At 40.8% G+C, this 22,984-nt stretch overlaps 1 protein-coding gene across 7 annotated transcripts in view; it reads left to right on the plus strand.

Moving 5' to 3' along the window:
* pcm1 (pericentriolar material 1) overlaps positions 1 to 22,780 on the plus strand; it is a 149,608-nt gene extending 126,828 nt beyond the window's left edge. For 3 of the 7 annotated variants that reach the window (XM_043689917.2, XM_043689969.2, XM_043689935.2), the window contains 7 exons: positions 273 to 420; positions 1,147 to 1,304; positions 8,437 to 8,509; positions 8,675 to 8,904; positions 11,449 to 11,544; positions 18,891 to 19,008; positions 20,643 to 22,780. In XM_043689917.2, the coding sequence (XP_043545852.1) occupies positions 273 to 420; positions 1,147 to 1,304; positions 8,437 to 8,509; positions 8,675 to 8,904; positions 11,449 to 11,544; positions 18,891 to 19,008; positions 20,643 to 20,668 (849 nt within the window). In that variant the 3' untranslated portion in view covers positions 20,669 to 22,780. The remainder of the gene's footprint in view (positions 1 to 272; positions 421 to 1,146; positions 1,305 to 8,436; positions 8,510 to 8,674; positions 8,905 to 11,448; positions 11,545 to 18,890; positions 19,009 to 20,642) is intronic. The other 4 variants (XM_043689942.2, XM_043689977.2, XM_087988539.1 and 1 more) reach the window with 3 other exon arrangements.
* The last annotated feature ends 204 nt before the right edge of the window (positions 22,781 to 22,984 follow it).

A 22,984-nucleotide genomic window follows, 5' to 3' on the forward strand; every position in this document is an offset into this window, starting at 1 on the left:
TCTGATTTTTTAAAAGAAATCTGACTTTTGATGGCTTAATGAAGTAATTGCTTCAACAAATGTTTTCGGTTCTATCAGAGTCCTCTCAACCGCCGTGGAATATTATGCAAGATGAATAATTTGCTTTAGAAGTTTGGATTTATCAACATTTTTGTTCAAATTCTTTGAACAAATTAAATGTTTAAACTAATAGTATTCCTGGTAGATTTTTGTGAGCTTTTTAATATTCTAGGTAACAAACTTGGTTTAACTGTTAATTTTTGATTTTGTAGGATAAGGATGAAAGTGAAACAGCAAATGCAGATGGTCTCAAAGTAAATGAGTCAACTGAAGCTGAGCTCTTATTGAAAAGTGCTTTGTCTGACAGAGAGGAGGATGATGTCGACAGTGAAGTACTGCCTGCAAAATGTGTCTCTATAAGTAAGAAGCTTTTCAACAGAATAATTTACCTGTTATGCAGGTAAAATGCATATTATGTTTCGTGTGTTGAAAACCACCTCCCATACGCAAGTTCTCTCCTCTGGGGGGATTGGGGCAACTAAGACACAGGATTTCTCATGGTTTATGCTATCAAGGTCAGAGTGCCGCCGCCTCTTTCCTCAGCCAACCAAAATTTGATGCATCATTTGTACAGGTATGTAAAAATGAAGAGTAAGCCACAGATAGTGTGGAATTTGAGCTCACACCAAGGTCTGCCAGGTTTGATCTAAAACGCTTCCATAAGCTCAATGGCGAAATATGGTTTTTCAACCCCACTTCACTGTGTCCTGTATGAACTCTGGGTATTTCTGTTTTGTGTGCCATCCAATAAATTGAATATTAATTTTAAAATAGGTAAAGCAGTTTTTCAGGAATTTATGAAGTTAATTTGGTTTGACTAAAATGAACAAAATGGAGGTGAACTGGTGAACTGTAGAACTATGTAAATACACTTTAAGATGCTTAAGTGGGAAGCACAACTTAATGCAAAATTTTGGACGATTGTAGCCCTGTGGAAAGAAAATATATAAGTGTTAAAAAATCTAGGAAAGCTTAAAATCTGAATGACTCGCAATTTCAGTTTGTGATTTACTTAGTATAGTGCAAGTTTAATTCACGATAGAAAAGGAATATAAAACTGATCTTTTAATTTATTGAAATCATCAGGTCTGTCCAAGGCTGAAACTCAGGCCCTGACTAATTATGGCAGTGGGGAGGATGAGAATGAAGAAGACGAAATAGAAGATTTTGACGCTGGAACTATTGATGTCCAAACGTCACTTCAAGCCAGCAATGAAATTGCTGATGAAAATGATCCTGAACAGGTAATGTATTCAATGAGTATTATTATGACTGCGATGAGAGTGCCCTTAATTGTGCCTGATTGTTCTAAAAGCGATCCTAGGCTGGATAAAATCCTAATTAGAACACCAAATTGTCCAATTTGCATTTCTGTCTGCTATTGAGGACAAAAGCAATTCAAACATAGTTTTGTTATTAACAGAAAATAACTTTTTTGCAGCACACTTAACCAAAAGTAGGGAAAGAAGAATTTTTGAATAATTACTATGCAGCCGAAACAATATTCCTCCCAAAACCCTAACTGCACATACAGCATTCACAATTATGACAGACACGTGACAAAGGGTTTGACACAGATACTACAGGTGGAAAAAAATTACGGACAAGGTAAAGAAAATTCTGAAGATTAAAAGCCCATATTTCTGGGATGGATTCAGATGTCTCTCAGTACTTTTTGAGTAAGAAGAAAATGAAAGCTTTGAGTTTGCAGGCTGCCCTGGCTCTTACAGCTTTTTAGCACTCTGCAGCTCAACCAATTAGAGGGCTGTCACCTGAGAATATTCTGAACTCAGAGGAACTCAGCCTCAGATTCTCCCTTACTGCTTGAAAAAGCATTTGTCAGGCATTGACTGAAGCACTTCATCTTCAAGTTGCAAACTGTCCTGGCATTCCATTTATGTAACAGTCCAACTTCCGTTTACAATCCTAAAAAAGAAAAATATGTGGCCTTTTATAGCATATTGACTTCCCTTTGCATTTCAAAGTTAACTTTAGGATTATTAGTCCAAAAATGTGCAGGTTAGAAGGATTAGCCATGCTAAATTGTAGTGTCTAGAGGATGGATTAGTCATGATAATATGTGGGGTTACAGGGATGGAGTATGGGGCTGAGGCCAGGTGGGATGCTCTTACAGAATCACACCACTGAAACAGACCCTTCAGTCCATGCCAACCATAATCCCAAACTAAACTCGTCCTACCACCTGCACCTGGTCCATATCCCTCCAAATCTTTCCTATTCATGTACTTATCCAAGTGTCTTTTAAACATTGCTGAAAATGTGTTGCTGGAAGAGCGCAGCAGGTCAGGCAGCATCCAAGGAGCAGGAGAATCGACGTTTCGGGCATTAGCCCTTCTTCAGGAATGAGGAGAGTGTGCCAAGCAGGCTAAGATAAAAGGTAGGGAGGAGGGACTTGGGGGAGGGGCGTTGGAAATGTGATAGGTGGAAGGAGGTTAAGATGAGGATGATAGGCCAGAGTGGGGATGGGGGCAGAGAAGTCAGGAAGAAGATAGCAAGTTAGGAAGGCGGTGCTGAGTTCGAGGGTTGGGACTGAGACAAGGTGGGGGGGAGGGGAAATGAGGAAACTGGAGAAATCTGAGTTCATCCCTTGTGGTTGGAGGGTTCCTAGGCTGAAGATGAGGCGCTCTTCCTCTAGCCGTCGTGTTGCTATGGTCTGGCGATGGAGGAGTCCAAGGACCTACATGTCCTTGGTGGAGTGGGAGGGGGAGTTGAAGTGTTGAGCCATGGGGTGGTTGGGAAGGTTGGTCCGGGTGTCCCAGAGGTGGTCTCTGAAACGTTCCGCAAGTAGGCGGCCTGTCTCCCCAATATAGAGGAGGCCACATCGGGTGCAGCGGATGCAGTAAATGATGTGTGTGGAGGTGCAGTTGAATTTGTGGTGGATATGGAAGGATCCCTTGGGGCCTTGGATGGAAGTAAGGGGGGAGGTGTGGGCAAAAGTTTCGCATTTCTTGCGGTTGCAGGGGAAGGTGCCGGGAGTGGAGGTTAGGTTGGTGGGGGGGGTGTGGACCTGACAAGGGAGTCACGGAGGGAGTGGTCTTTCCGGAACGCTGATAGGGGAGGGGAGGGAAATATATCCGTTTGGAGGTGGCGGAAATGACGACGGATGATATGATGTATATGGGGGTTGGTGGGGTGGTAGGTGAGGACCAGTGGGGTTCTGTCCTGGTGGCGATTGGAGGGGCAGGGCTCAAGGGCGGAGGAGCGGAAAGTGGAGGAGATGCGGTGAAGAGCATCGTCGATCACGTCTGGGGGGATATTGCGGTCTTTGAAGAAGGAGGCCATCTGGGTTGTTTGGTATTGGAACTGGTCCTGCTGGGAGCAGATGTGGCAGAGACGAAGGAATTGGGAATATGGGATGGCGTTTTTACAGGGGGCAGGGTGGGAGGAGGTGTAGTCTAGGTAGCTGTGGGAGTCGGTCAGTTTATAGTAAATGTCCGTGTTGATTCGGTCGCCCAAGATAGAAATGGAGAGGTCTAGGAAGGGGAGGGAGAAGTCTGAGACGGTCCAGGTAAATTTGAGGTCGGGGTGGAAGGTGTTGGTAAAGTGGGTGAACTGTTCAACCTCCTCGCGGGAGCACGAGGCAGCGCCGATACAGTCATCGATGTAGCGGAGGAAAAGGTGGGGGGTGGTGCCAGTGTAGCTGCGGAAGATGGACTGTTCCATATATCCTACGAAGAGGCAGGCATAGCTGGGGCCCATGCGGTGCCCATGGCTACTCCTTTGGTTTGGAGGAAGTGGGCGAATTGGAAAGAGAAGTTGTTCAGAGTGAGGGCCAGTTCAGTCAGTCGAAGGAGGGTGTCAGTGGAAGGGTACTAGTTGGTACGGCAGGAAAGGAAGAAGCGGAGGGCTTTGAGCCCTTCGTGATGGGGGATGGAGGTGTCCATGGTGAAGATAAGGCGTTGGGGACCGGGGAAGCGAAAATCATGGAGGAGGTGGAGGGCGTGGGTGGTGTCCCGAACGTAGGTGGGGAGTTCTTGGACTTAGGGGGACAGGACCGTGTCGAGGTATGCAGAGATGAGTTCGGTGGGGCAGGAGCAGGCTGAGACAATAGGTCGGCCGGGGCAGTCAGATTTGTGGATTTTGGGCAGGAGGTAGAAATGGGCGGTGTGGGGTTGTGGGACTATGAGGTTGGAGGCGGTGGATGGGAGATCCCCTGAGGCGATGAGGTTATGGATGGTCTGGGAGATGATGGTTTGTTGGTGGGAGGTGGGGGTCATGGTCGAGGGGGCAGTAGGAGGAGGTGTCCGTGAGCTGGCGTTTAGCGGTGTAAAGGTCGGTGCGCCAAACTACTACCGCGCCTCCCATGTCTGCCGGTTTGATAGTGAGGTTGGGGTTGGAACGGAGGGAGTGGAGGGCTGCACATTCCGAGCGTGAGAGGTTGGAGTGGGTGAGAGGGGTGGGGAGGTTGAGGCGGTTCATGTCGCGGCGGCAGTTGGCTATGAAGAGATCGAGGGCAGGTAAGAGGCTAGCACGGGGTGCCCAAGTGGATGGGGTGTGTTGGAGGCGGGAGAAGGGGTCGTCAGAGGGTGGGCGAGAATCCTGGTTGAAGAAGTAGGCGCGGAGGCAAAGGCGGCGTAAGAATTGTTCGATGTTTCGCCGCGTGTTGAACTCGTTAATCCGAGAGCGTAGGGGAATGAAGGTGAGGCCTCTGCCGAGGACTGATCTTTCATCCTCCGAGAGAGGTAGTTCTGGAGGGATGGTGAAAACACGGCAGGGCTGGGAGCTAGGACCTGGTGTGGGGCTGGAGCTGGGAGTGGGGGCGGGGTTAGGCGTGGGGGCAGGAATCGGGGCGGGGACGGAGATCGGGGCGTGGTGGAGGGGTTAGGCGTGCAAACAGAGATAGGTGTGGGGGCGGGGTTAGGCATGCGGACAGAGATCGGCGTGGGGGCGGGGTTAGGCGTGACTGAGATTGGCGTGGGGGCGGAGACGCATGGGGCGTGGTCATTGTGCAGGTGAGTGCTGTCTCTGGGGGCGGAAGTGGCTGTGGCGACGGCAGAAACGGTGTTGTTCCCGATAGCCATGGACACCGCGGAGGCCGCGAACCTGTCGGCGATGGTCTTCCTGGCGATTGTGGCGGCGGTTGTCTGGGCGGCGATCGCGGAGGCTGCAAGGTCGGTGGGGGTGGAAGTAAGGACATGGTTCGCAGCGGCGGTTGCTGCCGTGAGCGCTGCAGCAGCCGCATGGTTAATGGCGCCTGAGTGATTTCGGAGGCCGATGGAAGATTCTGGAGCAGTTAAGGAACCCAGAGTGTGGGGGTAAGTACATGAAAGTTTTTGGTACTTACTGTCTTTAATTTCCAATATGGCTAGGAAGAACTGTTTGTTTAGTGTATGGATTCTTCTGTGGATGAAGAACAGTAGAGGTCCTTTGCAAGTCTGTGAGAGTGTTGTCCTGAGCTGGGGTAGGGCTAATTGCAGGGAATGTAGTAGCGGCGCATGGCTGCAAGCGTGGAGCGGAGGATCCAGAGGGAGGTCTGATACTGGAGGCTTCGGATTTGTTGTAGGTACTGGTTGTCCTGGTTGGGTCCAAATTTTGTTGGTCTGAACGTAGTCCAAATTTTGTTTGTCTTTTAAACATTGTAATTATACTCGCATCCAACACTTGCTCACAAAGTTCATTCGCACGCAAATCCCAATCTATAAAAAAAATTTGCCCCATATGTCTTTTTAAAATCTCTTTCCTCTCACCATAACAATGTGCTCCCGAGTCTTGAAATCTTCCATCCTCGGAAAAAGGCATCTACCACTAACCCTATCTATACCCCTCATGATTTTATAAACCTCTATCAGATCACCTCTCTACCTTCTATGCGCCAGTGAAAGAAGTTCCAGCCTGTCCAGCCTTTCTCTATAACTCAAACCTTCCATACATGGCAACATCCTGGTAAATCTCTTCTGAAACAACTCCAGCTTTATAATATCCTTCCTATAACTGTGTTACAAGAACTGGATACAATACTCCAGGAAAGGCTTCACCAATATGCTGTACAGCCTCAACATAACTTTTCAACTGAGCAATAAAGACAAGCATGCTAAATGCCTTTTTAACCATCCTGTCTTTGTGTTGCAAACTTCAAAGAATTATGTACCTGATCCACTAGGTCGCTCTGTTCTACAACACTTCCCAAGGCCCAACCATTACGTCGCATTTATCTATGTGCCATTTTTCAGCTCATTGACCCATTTGATCAAGGTCCTTTTATAATCTTAGGAAACATTCTTCACCGTCTACTATCCCACCAATTTTGGTGTCGTCCACAAATTTACTAACCATTTTCTCATCCAAATCTTTTATATAAATGCCAAACAAAAGAGGAGCTGAAAAATGTGTTGCTGGAAAAGCGCAGCAGGTCAGGCAGCATCCAAGGAGCAGGAGAATCGGCATTTCGGGCATAAGCCCTTTTTCATGAAGGCTTATGCCCGAAACGTCGATTCTCCTGCTCCTTGGATGTTGCCTGACGTGCTGCGCTTTTCCTGCAACACATTTTTCAGCTCTGATCCCCAGCATCTGCAGTCCTCACTTTCTCCTAAACAAAAGAGGACCCAGAACCAATCCCAGGGACAACGCTGCTGGCAGGCCTCTAGTCCGAAAAGCAAGTCCTGTCTCCTGCTGTTAAGCTTCTGAGGGTCAGTGTGACTCGATGGATTAAATGGCTTCTTTCCACACTGTAGGGATAAATATATTGCAGGGCTTCCCAATCCTTGGTTTATATAAATTTGAATTATTATAAACATATAGAATACTGGAGAAACTCAGCTTGTATGGCAGCATCTGTGGAGAGCAAAACAGTGATAATGCTTAGAGTTTGGCTTGTGACTTCTTCAGTCCTTGAGAAGAGTGATACCTGGATTTGAAACATTAACTATTTTCTCTCCACATGTGCCAGACTGGCTGAGTTTCTCCAGCATTTTCTGTTTGTTTCAGATTTCCAGCATCTACTGTATTTTGTTTTTAAATTAAAACTATTATTTTCTTTGGTGGTTCAAAATTGCTTTATCCTTATTGTTTGGGACGTATTGCCTGAGAAGTAGAGCAAAACCCAAAGTTGATAAAGTTGACTTCAGAGGTTGAGTAAAGATGACTGTAAAGGTGACCATTCTGAAGAGGAGTCATGCTGGATTCAAAAAGTTAGCTCTGTTTCTTTGTACAGTTGCTGCCAGATCTGTTGAGTTTCTCCAACTTTTTCTGTATTTGTTTTGATAAAATGACATGTACTGTACTGATTCAGAGCCAACTTGAATACCCTGTGTACTAAACTAATCATTATCCCCTCGTGTTTGAGGGCTCAGTGGTTACAAAAGAGGCTAGTTAAACAGAATCCTAAAGCTAGTGATAGAGTTGATCATTCAGAAAACTTATTGTTGACAAAGCATTCATCTTAAACATGCTAACCATCCACACAGAGTAATATGTATAAGCTCCATAGACATTATTAAACAACCAGTTCAGATGTGTTATGCATTCCTCTGGAGCAGGTAAGACTTGGATCTGGGTTTTCTGCCTTCTGTCTCAGAGATATGGACACTATTCCTGCACTGCAAGAACTTTCACATCAACCCTGTATCAAAAACTCATGCAAATAATCATGAGGAGAGTGAAAATGACATCTCCAAACCTGTCAACATCAGAGATCTCCAAATTTAGACATGGCATCTCTTTATGCCATTCTCTCTGATAATTTCTTTCCTGTTTGATGAATTTCAGCTGATATGCACCAAATTGTTAAAATTAGTTAATAGTAATGAAAGACTACATGCCTACTCAAGCTGAACAATTATTTCCTCATTGCTTAGATGGACTGACTTTGAGTACAGCACTTATAGTCGTGTATTGCCTTTTATATTGTATCAATTCCGAGTCTCTATGCTACCGTCATCTGTAAGAAGCTTGTATTCAAAGCCACGTTCATTGTATCAGCATTAGTGTTTAGGATATGGGGCGGCATGGTGGCTCAGTGGTTAGCACTGCTGCCTCACAGCACCAGGGACCCGGGTTCAATTCCCATCTCGAGTGACTGTGTGAAGTTTGCACGTTCTCCGTGTCTTCATGGGTGTTTCCTCCCCCCATCCAGAGATGTGCAAGTTAGGTGAAATGGCCACACTAAATTACCCATAGTGTTAGGTACATTAGTCAGGGGTAAATGTAGGGGAATAGGGTCGGTGTGGACTTGTTGGGTCGAAGGGCCTGATTCCATACTGTAAGAATTCTTAAAAAAAGGCTTTATCGGAATGCATTTTAAACAAGTTCTGTCCATGTTACTATTTTGAGTTTGGTAGAAATAAAAATAATGGCAAACATTAGTATTTTGACATTTTCTTCCATGCTTATTGACATTAAGAACTTTCCTCTTTATAGGATGCTCGTCCTGAACCCAATAAGGATGATGTGATTAGTCAATCCATGAAAACAAATTTACCTATGGTTGCAGGTAGTGTTTAATCTTTTGTCTGTTTTTCAAAAAGTGGACAGGATAGGTTTCAACAACTCTGAATTTATTTCGTTATCAAATTAGAATATGAAAGATTTGATTATTGTTTGCTTGTGTAAACAAAATAATTGTGTTAAATGAACTTTTCTTTTCATTTTGTAACAGAAAATGAAAGTAACTCAAATCCTGATCTTCCTACTGAGTCTTTCCAAACTAATCTGTTTGATGTAGCTAATGAAGGCAAGAAAAGTCCAAAGTCATCATTGCCTTTTTGTGAAAATGCAAATGCTGGAACAGCAATACAAATGGAACGAGAAAATGACCTGCAAGGAACACCAGAAAGCTCATTGGCTGGCAGTCCTGACACAGATTCCCCTGTGTTAGTGAATGATTTTGTAAGCACTGACATTTCAATGTTGGAAATATGTTGTAATATATGTTCTGTTTCGGCCAAAAGTGTATAGATGGGCTGATTAGCCTCTAGGGAAGTTATGTGCTCAATATGACATGTAGATGGTACACAATTATGTTCTAGAAAAGCTCAGAACTTGCCTGTTGGAGCTGTTTGTTTTTCTCCATCAGTCGAAGGTATGCAGGCTAGGTGGATTAACCATGAGAAATGTAGGGTTACAGGGATAGGGTTGGGGGATGTGTCTGGGTGGAGTGCTGTTTGGAGGGTTAGTGTGGACTAGTGGGGTTGAATGGCCTGATTCCACATTGTAGGGATTCTATGATTCTTTGAAGCTGCTTGCATCAGAATTCTTGTCTAAATTTTTAAAAGTATCTTTCACTAGCCTCTCCATAGGGTAAATTAAGCAGAGAGAACTTCTGATATTCTGGTCTTTCTAGGGTTTTATTTCTCTTTTTAGGTTTCTTGGGAGTTTAAAGTATCGACAACATGAGAGACAAACCTTCAGAAAGGGTAATAATAGATTATCCTTTTAGGACAAGAAAAGAGAAGCGAAGGCTGACCTACGTTATATGGTAATCATCAGTCAATTCTTATCTTCCAAGGAAGCCAGTTAGAGAGAGAATGAATCAGGCAGGACTAAATATGTTAGCATGCAAGCAGCAAGAGAACTATGCAAAATTTCTTTCATTCAAGAAAGCGTGATGCATTGAGTACACTGAGATACTCGCCTTAGCCTGAAAAACAATTTGAATAACTCATTAGTTGGTCAATACATCTGAATCACTAATTGCCAAAGATTGCAACATTTGATAATTCATTCACAATTACTGTAGAGGATCTTGTCGCAAATTAGTAATGTATAGAAATGTACCCATTACAAATGTGTACATTCTTCTGCATTTATCAAATTAGAAATGAACACACTACTTGAGAAAAACAACCATTTGGTGTTATTGGACAGGCATTTACACTAGTTCCTACCAAGATCTTGATTTAATTAGTGGCACGTTAACATCGAACAGAATAGTATTAATGGCCTTTTTATATCCTTATGGCTGACAGACCACTGAATGTCTGCAACAAGACAGCTATCTCACTGATTGACATACACCCTACCTTTTAAGTACAGTTTATCTAGTATCTCCAAGATGATAATGAATATTCAATAAATTGGACTCTGCAAACAAGCATCTGTCAACCTAGAGGTCCCAGCATCATCGACAGCCTAGAATTGAAGAAATCCTTACACAAGTTGGCTACTCTTCTGAGGTAATGATTTTTGGAAGAACGAATATGGAAAGACAGTAGGTGGATCATTTTTAATGTAGTGCAGATGAACATTAATGTTCATATGCACAAATCCTTGAAGTTGAAAATGTGGATAAATGGCATACAAGTTATTTGGTTTAATAATAATAAGCGACGTAGAATATAAATGCAAACATGTTAAAACTTTATAAATCTGGTTAGACCTTAGCTAGCGTAATACAAGCCATGGTGAACTCCGCACTGCAGGGTGGTTCTTCGGGTCAATGGAAGATTATTAAAGGTTGTAAAGGAGGTTTACTGGACTGTTGTCAAGGATGAGGAACTTCTGTTATGAAAAGAGGTTGGAAAGGTTAGAATAGTTATCCATGAACCAGAAAGGTTAAGCTAATCTAAGTTTTCAAGATGATAAATTTTGATAGAATAAATAAGGGAAAAAATTCTTGGTAAGTAGTTCAATGACAAGAGAGCATGGAATAAAAAAAATGAAATTTAGAGGTGAAATGTTATTCAGGTATGAAATGCACTACATGGTAGTGGACGTCAATTCTATAAGTTATTTAAAGAGTGAGTTGGACGAATACTAGAGGAAGATGAACTTTAAGGATGACAGATGACAAGCAAGGACGGAAGACTAAGCACAAAGCTCTTTCAGTGTGCTAATACAGGATGAGAACCAAATGGTCTTCTGTTCTTCCGCAGTCACCCGTGATTTGATGAACTGCATAAGATAATTGCTTGTATAAACTGATGTTGGGAAGGTATGTCATCAGATAGAGGGCTCCCTCTTCTATTCTATTCTATTCTATTCTATTCTATTCTATTCTATTCTATTCTATTCTATTCTATATTCTATTCTATTCTATTTTCCCATTAACCCCAACTTCCTGTCATCAGCATAAATGCCATCATTTCCTAGCTGCTACCAGTTCTGAAGAAGAGTTAACTCTCTTTTTACTCCATAGATGTTGCCACACCTGCTGAATTTCTCCAACACTTCCTGTTTGTGTGTTTCGGATCTCCAGCATCTGCAGTTCTTTGTTTTATTTTGGGAGGTGGTGCATTTTAAGTATAATCTTTAAATTTTGCTTAGACTTTTTTGTTTCTTTTGATGTTTCTATTGGTCAAATTAATTTTTGAATTGTGTGAAGTTGTTCTTGCCATTCCAATGTTAACAATCTCATTTTCTCATTCAATTTTGCTTAATTGTGTATGAGATTTTAACTAAAACCTTTGTAATGTATTTCTCTACTCCCTTCAGCAGGAAGCTGGATCTGGCAATTTGAGCCAGAAATCAGATGAAGATGACTTTGTTAAAGTGGAAAACTTGCCTCCAAGTCTTTCAGCCCTCTCTGAGGTAATCGCTGTACTGAGATTACATAGTATGTACAGCATAGAAGTGGGATCAATGAGCATAAAAGCTCCATTCTGCTATTGTGCTTCACTTGAGCCTCTTTGCATTCTCATTTCTTTGACATGATTGACATAACGTCTATGCCTTTCTGCCCCATGTTCTTAAATGCCCCCAAATGTGCCAACACTTGTTCGTTCTATTTTTGTTAGTCATAGTGAGTTCACATTCTGCCCACTCTTAAACATATCACCTGAATTCCCTGTTAGATTTATTAGACTATCTTCAGTTTATGACCCTTGTCTGTCCTCTGCTACAAGTAGAAACATTTTCTGTACATTACCTCTATCAATCCCTTTTATAATCTTGAAGACTTTGATTTTTTTTTGTGAAGAAGTGATCCCCACACTGTTTAATCTTTCCTGGTAGATATGGCCCCTCGGTTCCATTAGAATTCCAGTAAAGCTTGTTTGCAACTTCTCAATTTTTGAATGCCATATTTGAGTATTGTTGAGAATAGACACATTTTGTCAATGCTTTTCATCTTGTACTGATCAGGACAATTCGTAATAATACCAAAAAGGGGAAAAGCAATTTTTATACATTGAGAAGAGAATGTTGTTTGGTTGGCAAGTGGTCTGAGAGTGCTAGAGGTGTTGCAGAGGAGATGTCACAGTTATTGCTGATTAACCGCTAACTGTCAAGCTTTGCTTAAATTTCAAATAGAAATATAGAAAGTAGGGGCAGGATTAGGCCATTTGGCTCTCTGAGCCGCCTCTGCAATTCATTATGATCATAGCTGATCATCCAAGTCTGTTCCTATTTAGCTCCCATCTCCTTGGATCTTTTTAGACCCAAGTACTATATCCAACTTCTTGAAATCATGATTTGGCCTCGATTGCTTTCTGTGATAGTGAATTCCACAGGCTCGCCATCTCTCGGTTAAAAAATTTCTTCTCATCTCAGGCTTAAATAGTCTACCACAGACCTTTAGTCTGTGATCCCTGGTTCTAGACTGCCCATCATTAGGAACATCCATCCTGCATCTACCCTGTCTAATCCTGTTCGAATCTTATAGGTTTCTGAGATCCCCACGTTATTCTTCTGAACTGCAGTGAATAAAATCCCAATTGATTCAAACTTTCTTCGTATGTCAGTCCTGTCATCTATGGAATCTGTCTTTTTTGCACTCCCTCCATAGCCATAATAACCTTTCTCAGATAAAGAAATCAAAGTTGCATACAGTATTCCATGTGTGGTCTTTCCAACAAGACTTCCCTGCTCCTGTGCTTATCCTGTCACTATGAAGGGCAACTACTTGTCGTCTTCACCGCCTGCTACATCTGCAACCCAGGTCTCGTTGCACATTCACCACTCTCAACATATTGCCAGTCAGATAATAATGTGCAATTCTGTTGTCATGGATCAACCTACAAGCCTTCCCGCTCCCCATTGTCAGGCGATAGTCTTTTATATTTATTTACAAGCAAGTGTAAGGTTTGTGAGCCAGATGTGGTTCAATTGGTCCGCCACTAGGCTTTAATCAGAACACACTTTATTCTTACAACAGTTAAAATACAAAGTTAAAAGTCGCACAACGCCAGGTTATTGTCCAACATGTTTATTTGGAAGCACTAGCTTTTGGAGTGCTGCTCCTTTATCAGATGGTTGTGGAGAATAAGATTCTAAGACCCTTGTAAGATTGTCTTACAATCTTATTCTCCACAACCACCTGATGAAGGAGCAGCTCTCTGAAAGCTAGTGCTTCCAAATAAACCTGTTGGACCATACCCTAGTATTGTGTGATATTTTAACTTTGTACACCCCAGTCCAACACCGGCGTCTCCAAATTGTTAAAATACAAAAATTACTTGGTTGAAATTCCTAACAAGATAAAATATTACTTAACTGCTAATCTCCAACTGTTCCAGTATAGGCAGCATCTTTGCCAAACATGTTACATTTCTCGTGTGCTGCATCTCTAGTCCAGAAGAAAGAAAAAATCCACTCTTTTTGATTTTAAGAAGAAGCCTCGCTGTCTAAGACTTCACCCTAGCAGCTGGGTACTCCAAGTTTTTAGCTTAGCCAGCAGAAACCACTTAACTGAAAGCAAAATTAATAGCCTTTATGGATCTGTGTGAGTCCTGACTCTCCTCGCTCATGATTCTTTTGTCCCATTTTAGAAAAAAAAATCCAACGATAACTGAAAAATCTGTTTACTTACTGCCAGCCTGAAGGAGACACATTTCAGCACCAGTGTGACAACACCCTTCTGCAAGAGAGAACAGCACAAAACACCTCTCTTAAAGGCACAGTACTTTCACACTGTTCTTGCTCCCAAAGTGGATAACCTCCCATTTATCCAGATTCTATTGACCTGCCATGCATTTACACACAACTCAACTCATTCAAATCAAACTGAAGAATCTCTGCAGCCTCCTCGCAGCTCATCCTTCCACCCGGCTTTGTGTCATCTGCAAATTTTGAGGTATTACATTTAGTTCACTCATCTAAATCATTAATAAATTGCTCATCTGGCAGATTGACTCTGTTCATTGTTCGGTACAATGCCTTGACCAGGAAATGGTTGTCATCTTTTTTTTCAGTTGAAACAAGCACAGTGCAGGCACACACTTTGTCTGCAACAAACAAGGACAGATTTAGATTCAGAGACATTTACAGCACAGAAGGAGGTTGTTTGGCCCATCATGTCAGCACCAGTAAAGAAAGATCTGATGACACTAATCCCATTTTCCAGCTTTTGTCCATTGCTCTGGAGGATTTGGCAATACAAATGAATATCCATATACTGTTTCAGTGTTTCAAGAGCTTCTGACTCAACCATTTGAGGCAGAGTTTCAGACTCCCACCTGCTTCTGAGTGAAAACAAGAATTTTCTTCAACTCACATTTTAGCCTTCTACCTCTGACCATTAATAGAATATAGAACATTACAGCGCAGTACAGGCCCTTTGGCCCTCAATGTTGCGCTGACCTGTCATACCAATCTGAAGCCCATCTAACCTACACTATTCCATGTATGTCCATATGATTGTCCAATGACGACTTAAATGCACTTAAAGTTGGTGAATCTCCTACCGTTGCAGGCAAAACATTCCATACCCTTACTACTCTCTGAGTAAAGAAACTACCTCTGACATCTGTCCTATATCTCTCACCCCTCAATTTGAAGCTATGCCCCCTCGTGTTCACCGTCACCATACTTGGAAAAAGGCTCTCCCTGTCCACCCTATCTAACCCTCTGATTATCTTATATGTCTCTATTAAGTCACCTCTCAACCTCCTTCTCTCTAACGAGAACAGCCTCAAGGCCCTCAGCCTTTCCTCTTAAGACATTCCTTCCATACCAGGCAACATCCTAGTAAATCTCCTCTGCACCCTTTCCAAAGCTTCCACATCCTTCTTATAATGCGGTGACCAGAACTGTACACAATACTCCCAAGTGTGGCCATACCAGAGCTTTGTACAGCTGCAGCATAACCTTCTGGTTCCAGAACTCAATTCCTCTATTAATAAAAGCTAAAACACTGTATGCCTCCTTAACAGCCCTGTTGACCTGGGTGGCAACTTTCAAGGATCTGTGTACCTGGACACCGAGATCTTTCTGCTCATCTACACTACCAAGAATCTTACCATTAGCCCAGTACTTTACATTGCGGTTACTCTGACCAAAGTGAATCGCCTCACACTTGTCCGCATTAAACTCCATTTGCCACCTCTCAGCCCAGCTGTGCAACTTATCCTAATATTAAAGTAATCTTGATCAATTGAGCCAATGGGCTGAAGAGTGGCAGATGAATTTGGATAATTGCAAGGTATTGCATTTTGGTAAGACAAACAAGGACAGGACTTAAACTGTTAATGCTAAGGCCCTAGGTAATATTATGGAACAGAGAGACACCGGGGTTCAGGTACTTAGTTCTTTGATAGTGTGTCACAAGTAAACAGGGTGGTTTATAAGGCATTGCTTGCCTTCATCGCTCAGAGCATTGAGTATAGGAGTTGGAATGTCATGTTGAGACCATTTTTGGAGTACTGTGTACAGTTATGGTCACCCTGCTGTAGGAAGGATATTATTAAATTGGAGAGGGTGCAAAAACATTTGCAAGGATGTTACTAGAACTGAAAGTTATGAGGAAAGGCTGGAGCGACTGGTGATTTTTCAGTGGAGCATAGGAGGTTGAGGGTTGACCATATAGAGGTTTATAAAGTCATGAGGGGCATAGATAAGGTGAATAGCAAGTATAGGAAGGTACAAAACTGAAGGGCATAGGTTTAAGATGAGAGGAGGAGGATTTAAAAGGGACGACAACTTTTTCACGCAGGGTGGTTTGTATGTGGAGTTAACAGCAAGAGGAAGTGGTAGATGCAGTACAGTTAGAACACTTAAAAGACATTTGGACAATTATGTGAATAGAAAAGGTTTGGACAGATATGAGACAAAGGTAACTAGTTTAGTTTGGGAAACTTTGTCGGCCTGGATGAGTTGGACCAAAGGGTCTATTTCTATGCTGTCTGACTCTTGACCTTCTTATTCACTCTATCTGTGCTTCTCACAATCTTGTACACATTTCTTAGGTCTCCTGTCAACCTTCACTGCTTCACTTCACTTCAGTGCTCTGGGAAAACATTTCTAGCCTATCCAATTTCTTCTCATAATTCAGATCTTGCAGCACAGATAGCATCCTGGTAAATCTTCTGTGCACCGTCTCTAGTGTAATCACATCCTTCCTTATAATCTGGTAGCCAGAAATGCCAGCATATGTCAGTTGTGGCTTAACTAGTGTACTGTGTGTTATATTCTGTTGGGGAAAATAAATCTTGTGCCGAATCGTTTAAAACAAAATAGTCAGGAGACGAGACCTTGAGCAATTAACTAGCTTTATCATGGCCGTGGGGAATACATCTTCGTTCAGAACAAAGTCCAATGTATTCCAAAGAAATACAGAATGTTACAAGTTATATCGTAAAAAAGAAGCCCCCATTGCCCATTAGTTACACAACCTAGGGGCAGTTGTAAGGTCCCATACATTGTCCAAACCTACATTTGTTAATGTCTACAAAACCGAACATTCTCTTATATTGCAATTTCAGCTAGGCTACAACAACTGATAAGGGACAAGAGAAACGATATATCATTCTTTGAAACACCATTATTTAATGGCACTGAGGAGAAGAGACAGCCTGCAGCTGCATGGTCAGGCTATCAAAACAGAATTCTTCAGCCAGGGCTCAGACAGAACTATGGCTAACAGGCTAAACTCTTACTGGGAAAAATTGCTTTGTGACACAATGGCTTCTATGCAGTTTTGTGTCAATTTTGGTCAAATTCTCCCACATATGCCAACATAATCTCCTAGCTCCTGCATTCTGTGCCTCTACTAATAAACACAAGTCTCCCATCTATCACCTTAACCATATCTACTGCTCTTTTATCTTCAGGGATCTGTGGATATGCACATCAAGCCCCCTTTGATTTTCAGTACTTGCCAGGTTCCTACCATTTATACAATGATCCCTTCCCTTGTTAGCCCTTCACAAATGCATTATCTCACTTTTCCAAGTTGAATCCCATCTGACCAGTGCAATGATATCCTCCTGCAGTTTACAGCTATCTTCCTCACTATTTATCACCCTACAAGTTTTCATATTAATATGTACTGCAAGCTAGATGTCCTGTTAAATGCCGTCATAAGAACATGTGCATGTGCTGCACCTGCTTCATTTCAATAAAACTGAGTAACAGCCATTTGCCAGTTACTTGCTGAGGGCAGTACCCTGACTGAACTAAGTCAACATGCCTGGTTTGATACTAAACAAAGCCTGGCAGTTAACAGTCAATAGTCATTAATTGCTTCGTTTTCTTTGGCAATACCTTTGCCAACCAATTAGCATGACATGTTGGCTGTACCCTTTATAATATTCTCACGAATTGTCCTGATGGATGCAGGTTTTCATAACATTGTGTATTTTCAGTAATGCTGTCCATAGGGTTCTACATAAGGTTGTTATTCTATCACGTTTGATATGAATCTCAGTGTTTTTGACTTTATGAACTTTGTTGCACTTTTAATGATTGTTTTTATCTATTCAGTAAGTATCTGTTTAAAGTTGACTCAGTTAATGGGTCAAAATCTTGGAATTCCCCTCCTAACAACATTCAGCACATGGACTGCAGCAGTTTACCACCACCACCACCTCAAGGGTAACTAGGGCAGGCAATAAATGCTGCCCCATCCAACAACACCCACGTCCCATGAGTGAATATAAGTAGATTTTGTTTTGATTTAATGTTGTTCATAAAATAATGACAATGTTCTCAATTAACTTTGAAAGTTTCAGTTTAATGGTTGCGGCAGACTTCCTGTTGTATGGTCTGTAAGCTCTCAAAGCCTATTCCCATATTGAGTCCTGAAGGACCCTTGCCTTCCTCTGGTTCATACCCCTGGTCTCAATCCCTCTTCACCACTTCAGCTTCTGTTCCCAGTCTGTCTGCGGTTTTTATTAACATGTACACTTATCTATTTTTCTCATAACTTTTATTTTGAGCTTGCACTGAACTCCTGGGATACACCTAGTGACGAAGTTGGTCAGTGCAGGTAGTGCAGCCCACACCAACCAGTTCTGTTACTAATTGAAACTGGTGTAATTAATAATTATATCCTGTTAAAGTTAACAAGTATTTACAGTACTTTTATATATTTTTAACATTTTATTTTGAAGGTCATTTTGTTTATATTTTACTGTTTACAAATGTAAACCATCTCAACTTAATCTTTTGAAGTTGTTCTTTGTACAGTAAGATCGTTAAGTGTCTACTAACTGCATAGAGTGTCTCTTAGATTTAGTAATGTCTCTGTAAATATGTATGGTACAATTTTTCAACTTGAGCATTATTTTCTAAGCACTGTCTAAAGGAATGTAATTCCAGTTTTAACACTGGTTAGTGTGTAAGTGGTGCTTCACATAGAATTGTGTCTGCATTTGTGAGAATCACAACCTTAAGTGAGGATTTACAGTACCTTTAAATCCTTCTGAACCTCTCCCCCATTTGAACACTTATTTTCAAAAAGAATACAGCATTGTTATTCTTTTGACCAAAGTGTCCCACCTCACACTTAGCTATATTGAAGTTCATATGTTATAAATGCCTGTTCTGCTAATTTATTAATGTTCCCTTTTATCTTGGCACAATCCATCCCCAAATTGACTGTGTTCCCAATTTGGTGGTGCCCATAAATTTAGAAATTGTACTTTGAGATGACTGACTAGAGATACTAATAGGCACTAATTTAAAAACCTATTCCATCATTTGTTTTCAAATCTCCACAGGATGAATTGGTTAGGAGAATTTCTGAGGAAGAGCAGCATAACGATTTAGCATGTGTTCTGCTGAACGCAGATGGAGCACAAGAACTTGCAGGCAACCCAGATACTCTAAAAGAACCAGGTAACAAGTGAATTAGACTTTTGCAATAACTTGCCTGCAGTTTGTAGTTTAATTGCTCAGTAGGGTTTCAGATAATATTGGATTTCTTAAAGCCTTCTCATTGGTTTATGAAAATAATTAATCTACAACCTAAGTCCTGATGTGCAATATGTGAAGATGCTTTAGGGATAAACAACTACACCATTATCATTCAGCTTGTGGGATCCTCAGAATTCTTTTGAGGAGGTAACGAGCAAGTTAGACAAAGGATAGCCAGTATATGTGATCTATTTGGATTTCAGAAGGCCTTTGGCAAGGTGTCACACAGGAGACTGTTAAATAAGATGAGAACTCATGACATTTGGAGCGAGATACTGTCATGGATAGAGAATTGGCTCACTGGCAGAAGGCAGAGTGTAGGGATAAAGGGTCTTTTTCAGGATGGCAACAAGTAACTAGTGGAGTTCTGCAGTGGTCCATGTTGGGACCACAACTATTCACATTATATGTTAATGATCTGGAAAAAGGAACTGAGGGCATTGTTGCTAAGTTAAGAGATGACACAAACATAGGTGAAGGGACAGGTAGTGTTCAGAAAGGAGGGTGACTGCAGAAGGATTTGAACAGGCTAGCAGAGTGGGCAAAAAAGTGGCAGAAGTAAAACTATGTGGGAAAATGAGAGGTTACGTACTTTGGTAAGCCAAAGTCAGAAGTCACAAGACACCAGGTTGTAGTCCAACAGGTTTATTTGAAATCACAAGGCTTTCAGGGCACAGCCCCTTCGACAGCTGTCCCTGCCCAAGGACACAGGTTCACAATGAAGAGACAACCCTTCAGAACTGAAATGAGGAACTTCTTCAGCCAGAAGGTGATTAATCTGTGTAACTTGTCATCGTAGAAGGCTTTGGCGGCCAAGTCATTGAGTGTATTTTAAGACAGAGATAGAAAGGTTTTTGTTTGGTAAGGGGATCAAGAATATTGGGGAGAAAGCAGGAGAATGGGGTCGAGAAGCATATCAGCCATGATCAAATGGCAGATCAGACTCTATAGGATGAATGGTTTAATTCTGTTCCTATGCCTTATAGCCTTCAGATCCAGAATGTTCTTTAAAAATGGCAATTTTGCAAATGAAATGATTTTTCTTTGCCTTTTTAACACAGTTACTGATAGTAAGGAGTAATGTTTTCAGTTTCTACCTTTGATCTGTTTACACTCTGAAGAATTGTACAACTGCTTCATATGCTTCTCTAGGGTAGAATCACAGACTGAAGTCAAATATCAGAGATAAAAATTAGAAGGATGTGGGGAAATTCAGAGGAAACAGAGCCAAGGTGTGATGTTTTGAGCTCAAAATTCTTCCTTAATTTTTTTCTTGGGTAAAATGTATCGTAAAGAAAAGTTCCCTCTGACATATGTTTACTCTACATGATTTGGTACCCTCATATACTAGGAGAACAATCCATCTCCTGGATCATGCTATTTATTCTGATCTTTATTAACTGGAAGGAGTGTGGGCCTGTAGCAGAGGAATATTAATTCACATACCTGAACTAGATAAAAGTTAAATTTAACAGATATATAGTGTATGATTACTGTATTTAGTATTATTGATTTGTAAGCTATCAACAATATTAATTTTTTCCCCTTTGTTTTAGAAAATGGTGGAGCCCGAAGTGCATGAATGAATATTTATTGATCTTCATCACTGTAATGTTTGGTTTGAATACATTAATTAAATTTAATCCTTGTTTACGGCTAAAAACATTTTCTTTTAATTAGCCTTCTGCTAGAATTGTTGTCCCCTTATTTAGTTAAGACTGACCAGTATTTCCTGCTCCATAAGCTACAATGCATCATAATACTTTAAAAAATTTTGTTTTTAAATAGTCTAGCTTCAAGTTTTACAAGTGAATGACACACAACCCTGTTTTATAATAAAATAAATCCACTTTTATAATTAAAGTCTGTAGTCCCAACACAACTATATTTTGACATTTGGAAGATGGTGAATGTGATAAGTTCATTAGATTTTCCTCAGTCCATTTTACCTAGATTGAATAACTCCATCTGCTGTTTCATATGCTGCTGTTCTTTAAAATAGCACCAATTTCGATCTATTTTTCAAGAGATTTTATTGGGCTTGTTCATTGGGGAGCAATTTTTGAGACTCTCTACAATGTTTGCAAGTATTTTTGTTATGGATAACGTTTCCCCATATGCAGTTCATGGGAATCTGCTATTGTCTTCTGACATAACGCTCACCTTGCAAATAACAATAAGGTAACCTCAATATATCTGCTGTGTTCAATGCAACATTTTGGCACAGATGATCTCATTCTTCATTAGTTGGGTTCACCAGTCGTAGTTAAACTGTTCCAATTGACTTGTGCTGCTGTCTTTTCAGTAGACCCTCTTCTCATCTACCAAACAAACCTGTAAATCTGAAATGTGATAATGAATGTTGGATATATAAATAACTTGCCCTACTTTTGTTAATATTGCAACTCATTTGCAAATTAGAAAGAGCCACAGTATTGATGTGTTGCAGGAAAAAGTGAGTTGTATTGGTCTTAACACTGAATTACTGATCTCAAATCTTTTTTTTTCTGCTTTCATATTCTAGTGTAGAATTATGTACAAACACAGTGTAAGATTGATATTTTCAAGAACTAAAGAAATTGATTTGTTATTTCAAAGTACTGTCATCTGCTAAAATTCTCAAACGTTTGGTTAAAACTGCTTACTATTTTTATACATATATTCGAGTGAGAGTCATTGGATGCCACTCAACTGAATCTAATTGCAAGTGAGCAATGACTATTAATTTAAAACTTCAGTGTCAAAAGCAAGATCTGAATTAGTTCCAAAACTTCCAAGGTGGTGTCACAATGGAAAACTGCATATTCTAGTTAGTTCAAGAGCTGAGATGCCATCCAGATTTAAGCAATTGTATCATTCGCATGCATGCAAGTTTTGTGTGATTTATTTTCATTTTCATAAGCCCTAATAGCATACAAGGACATATTCATTTCACATGCATATAATACTAACACAGTGCTATTTTAAGAACATCATTGCAGCTGATGTTTTCCCAGGTCTTAGTAAAACAGGTCAGGCCTTGATAACAGGCTGTACTATGCTTTTCTTGAAGATTTTGAGATGTTTTTACTTTATTAGAGCCTAAAATAAAGTGTGCATAAAATTGTCAGTCAGTAGTATGATCTATCTAGAAGTTAATATAATTTACTGGAACTATTGCTTTTGTAAATTGGGTAAAAGCATGTTAAGTGGAAATATTACAAATTATTCAAACAAGCAACATTTCATCCCTCATAACAATCATTCTTAAACCTTTTTGATTTCTAAATTTCTTACAAGAGTGACTCTAACAATATGTTTCTGTCTGCAGCATGCTACTACACTAGACACAAAGGAGGAGTTGATTTACTTTTCTGCAAATGCCTGAGGGCAGTTAGAAGTGACTCCTACAGAAAAAGACTTTTGTGAAGTTGAGTACAGATTTGTCTTTGACACTATTTAGACGAGGTGCACTGTTTCAGCTAGTGGCAGCACAAACCACTTTTTGAAGAATTAGACATGCTAAGTTACCTTTCAACGCTTTTCATTTTTGCATCTTAAATGTTTTGATGGTTTGTGCATTTAAATTTAGACTTTTTGACAGGCATGTTGCTGTGTTGTGTAATCAGTCTTTAACCTGCATTTTATATGTATGATTTTAAAATGTTTACTATGCAATTTCAAAATAAAGTAACATCCTTTGTGTTTGTCATTACTGATGTGAGAAAATCATACTCAATTTGTACAATAGACTGACTTAAGAATTCAAGTTTTATTTGAAAACGAGCCTAGATTTTCTGATCAGGTTCAGAAACCCTATTTCCAACCTGATTAGACAAAAACATCATTTGCATTCAACATTCTCTCTACGTTGCGTGACCACTCCAAAAGTCTCTGCACACCTATCAGCATGCTGATG

This window comes from Chiloscyllium plagiosum, unplaced genomic scaffold (assembly GCF_037043375.1).
Source record: "Chiloscyllium plagiosum isolate Xiang-an unplaced genomic scaffold, Cpla_swu_hap1 HiC_scaffold_1, whole genome shotgun sequence".
NCBI lineage: Eukaryota > Metazoa > Chordata > Chondrichthyes > Orectolobiformes > Hemiscylliidae > Chiloscyllium > Chiloscyllium plagiosum.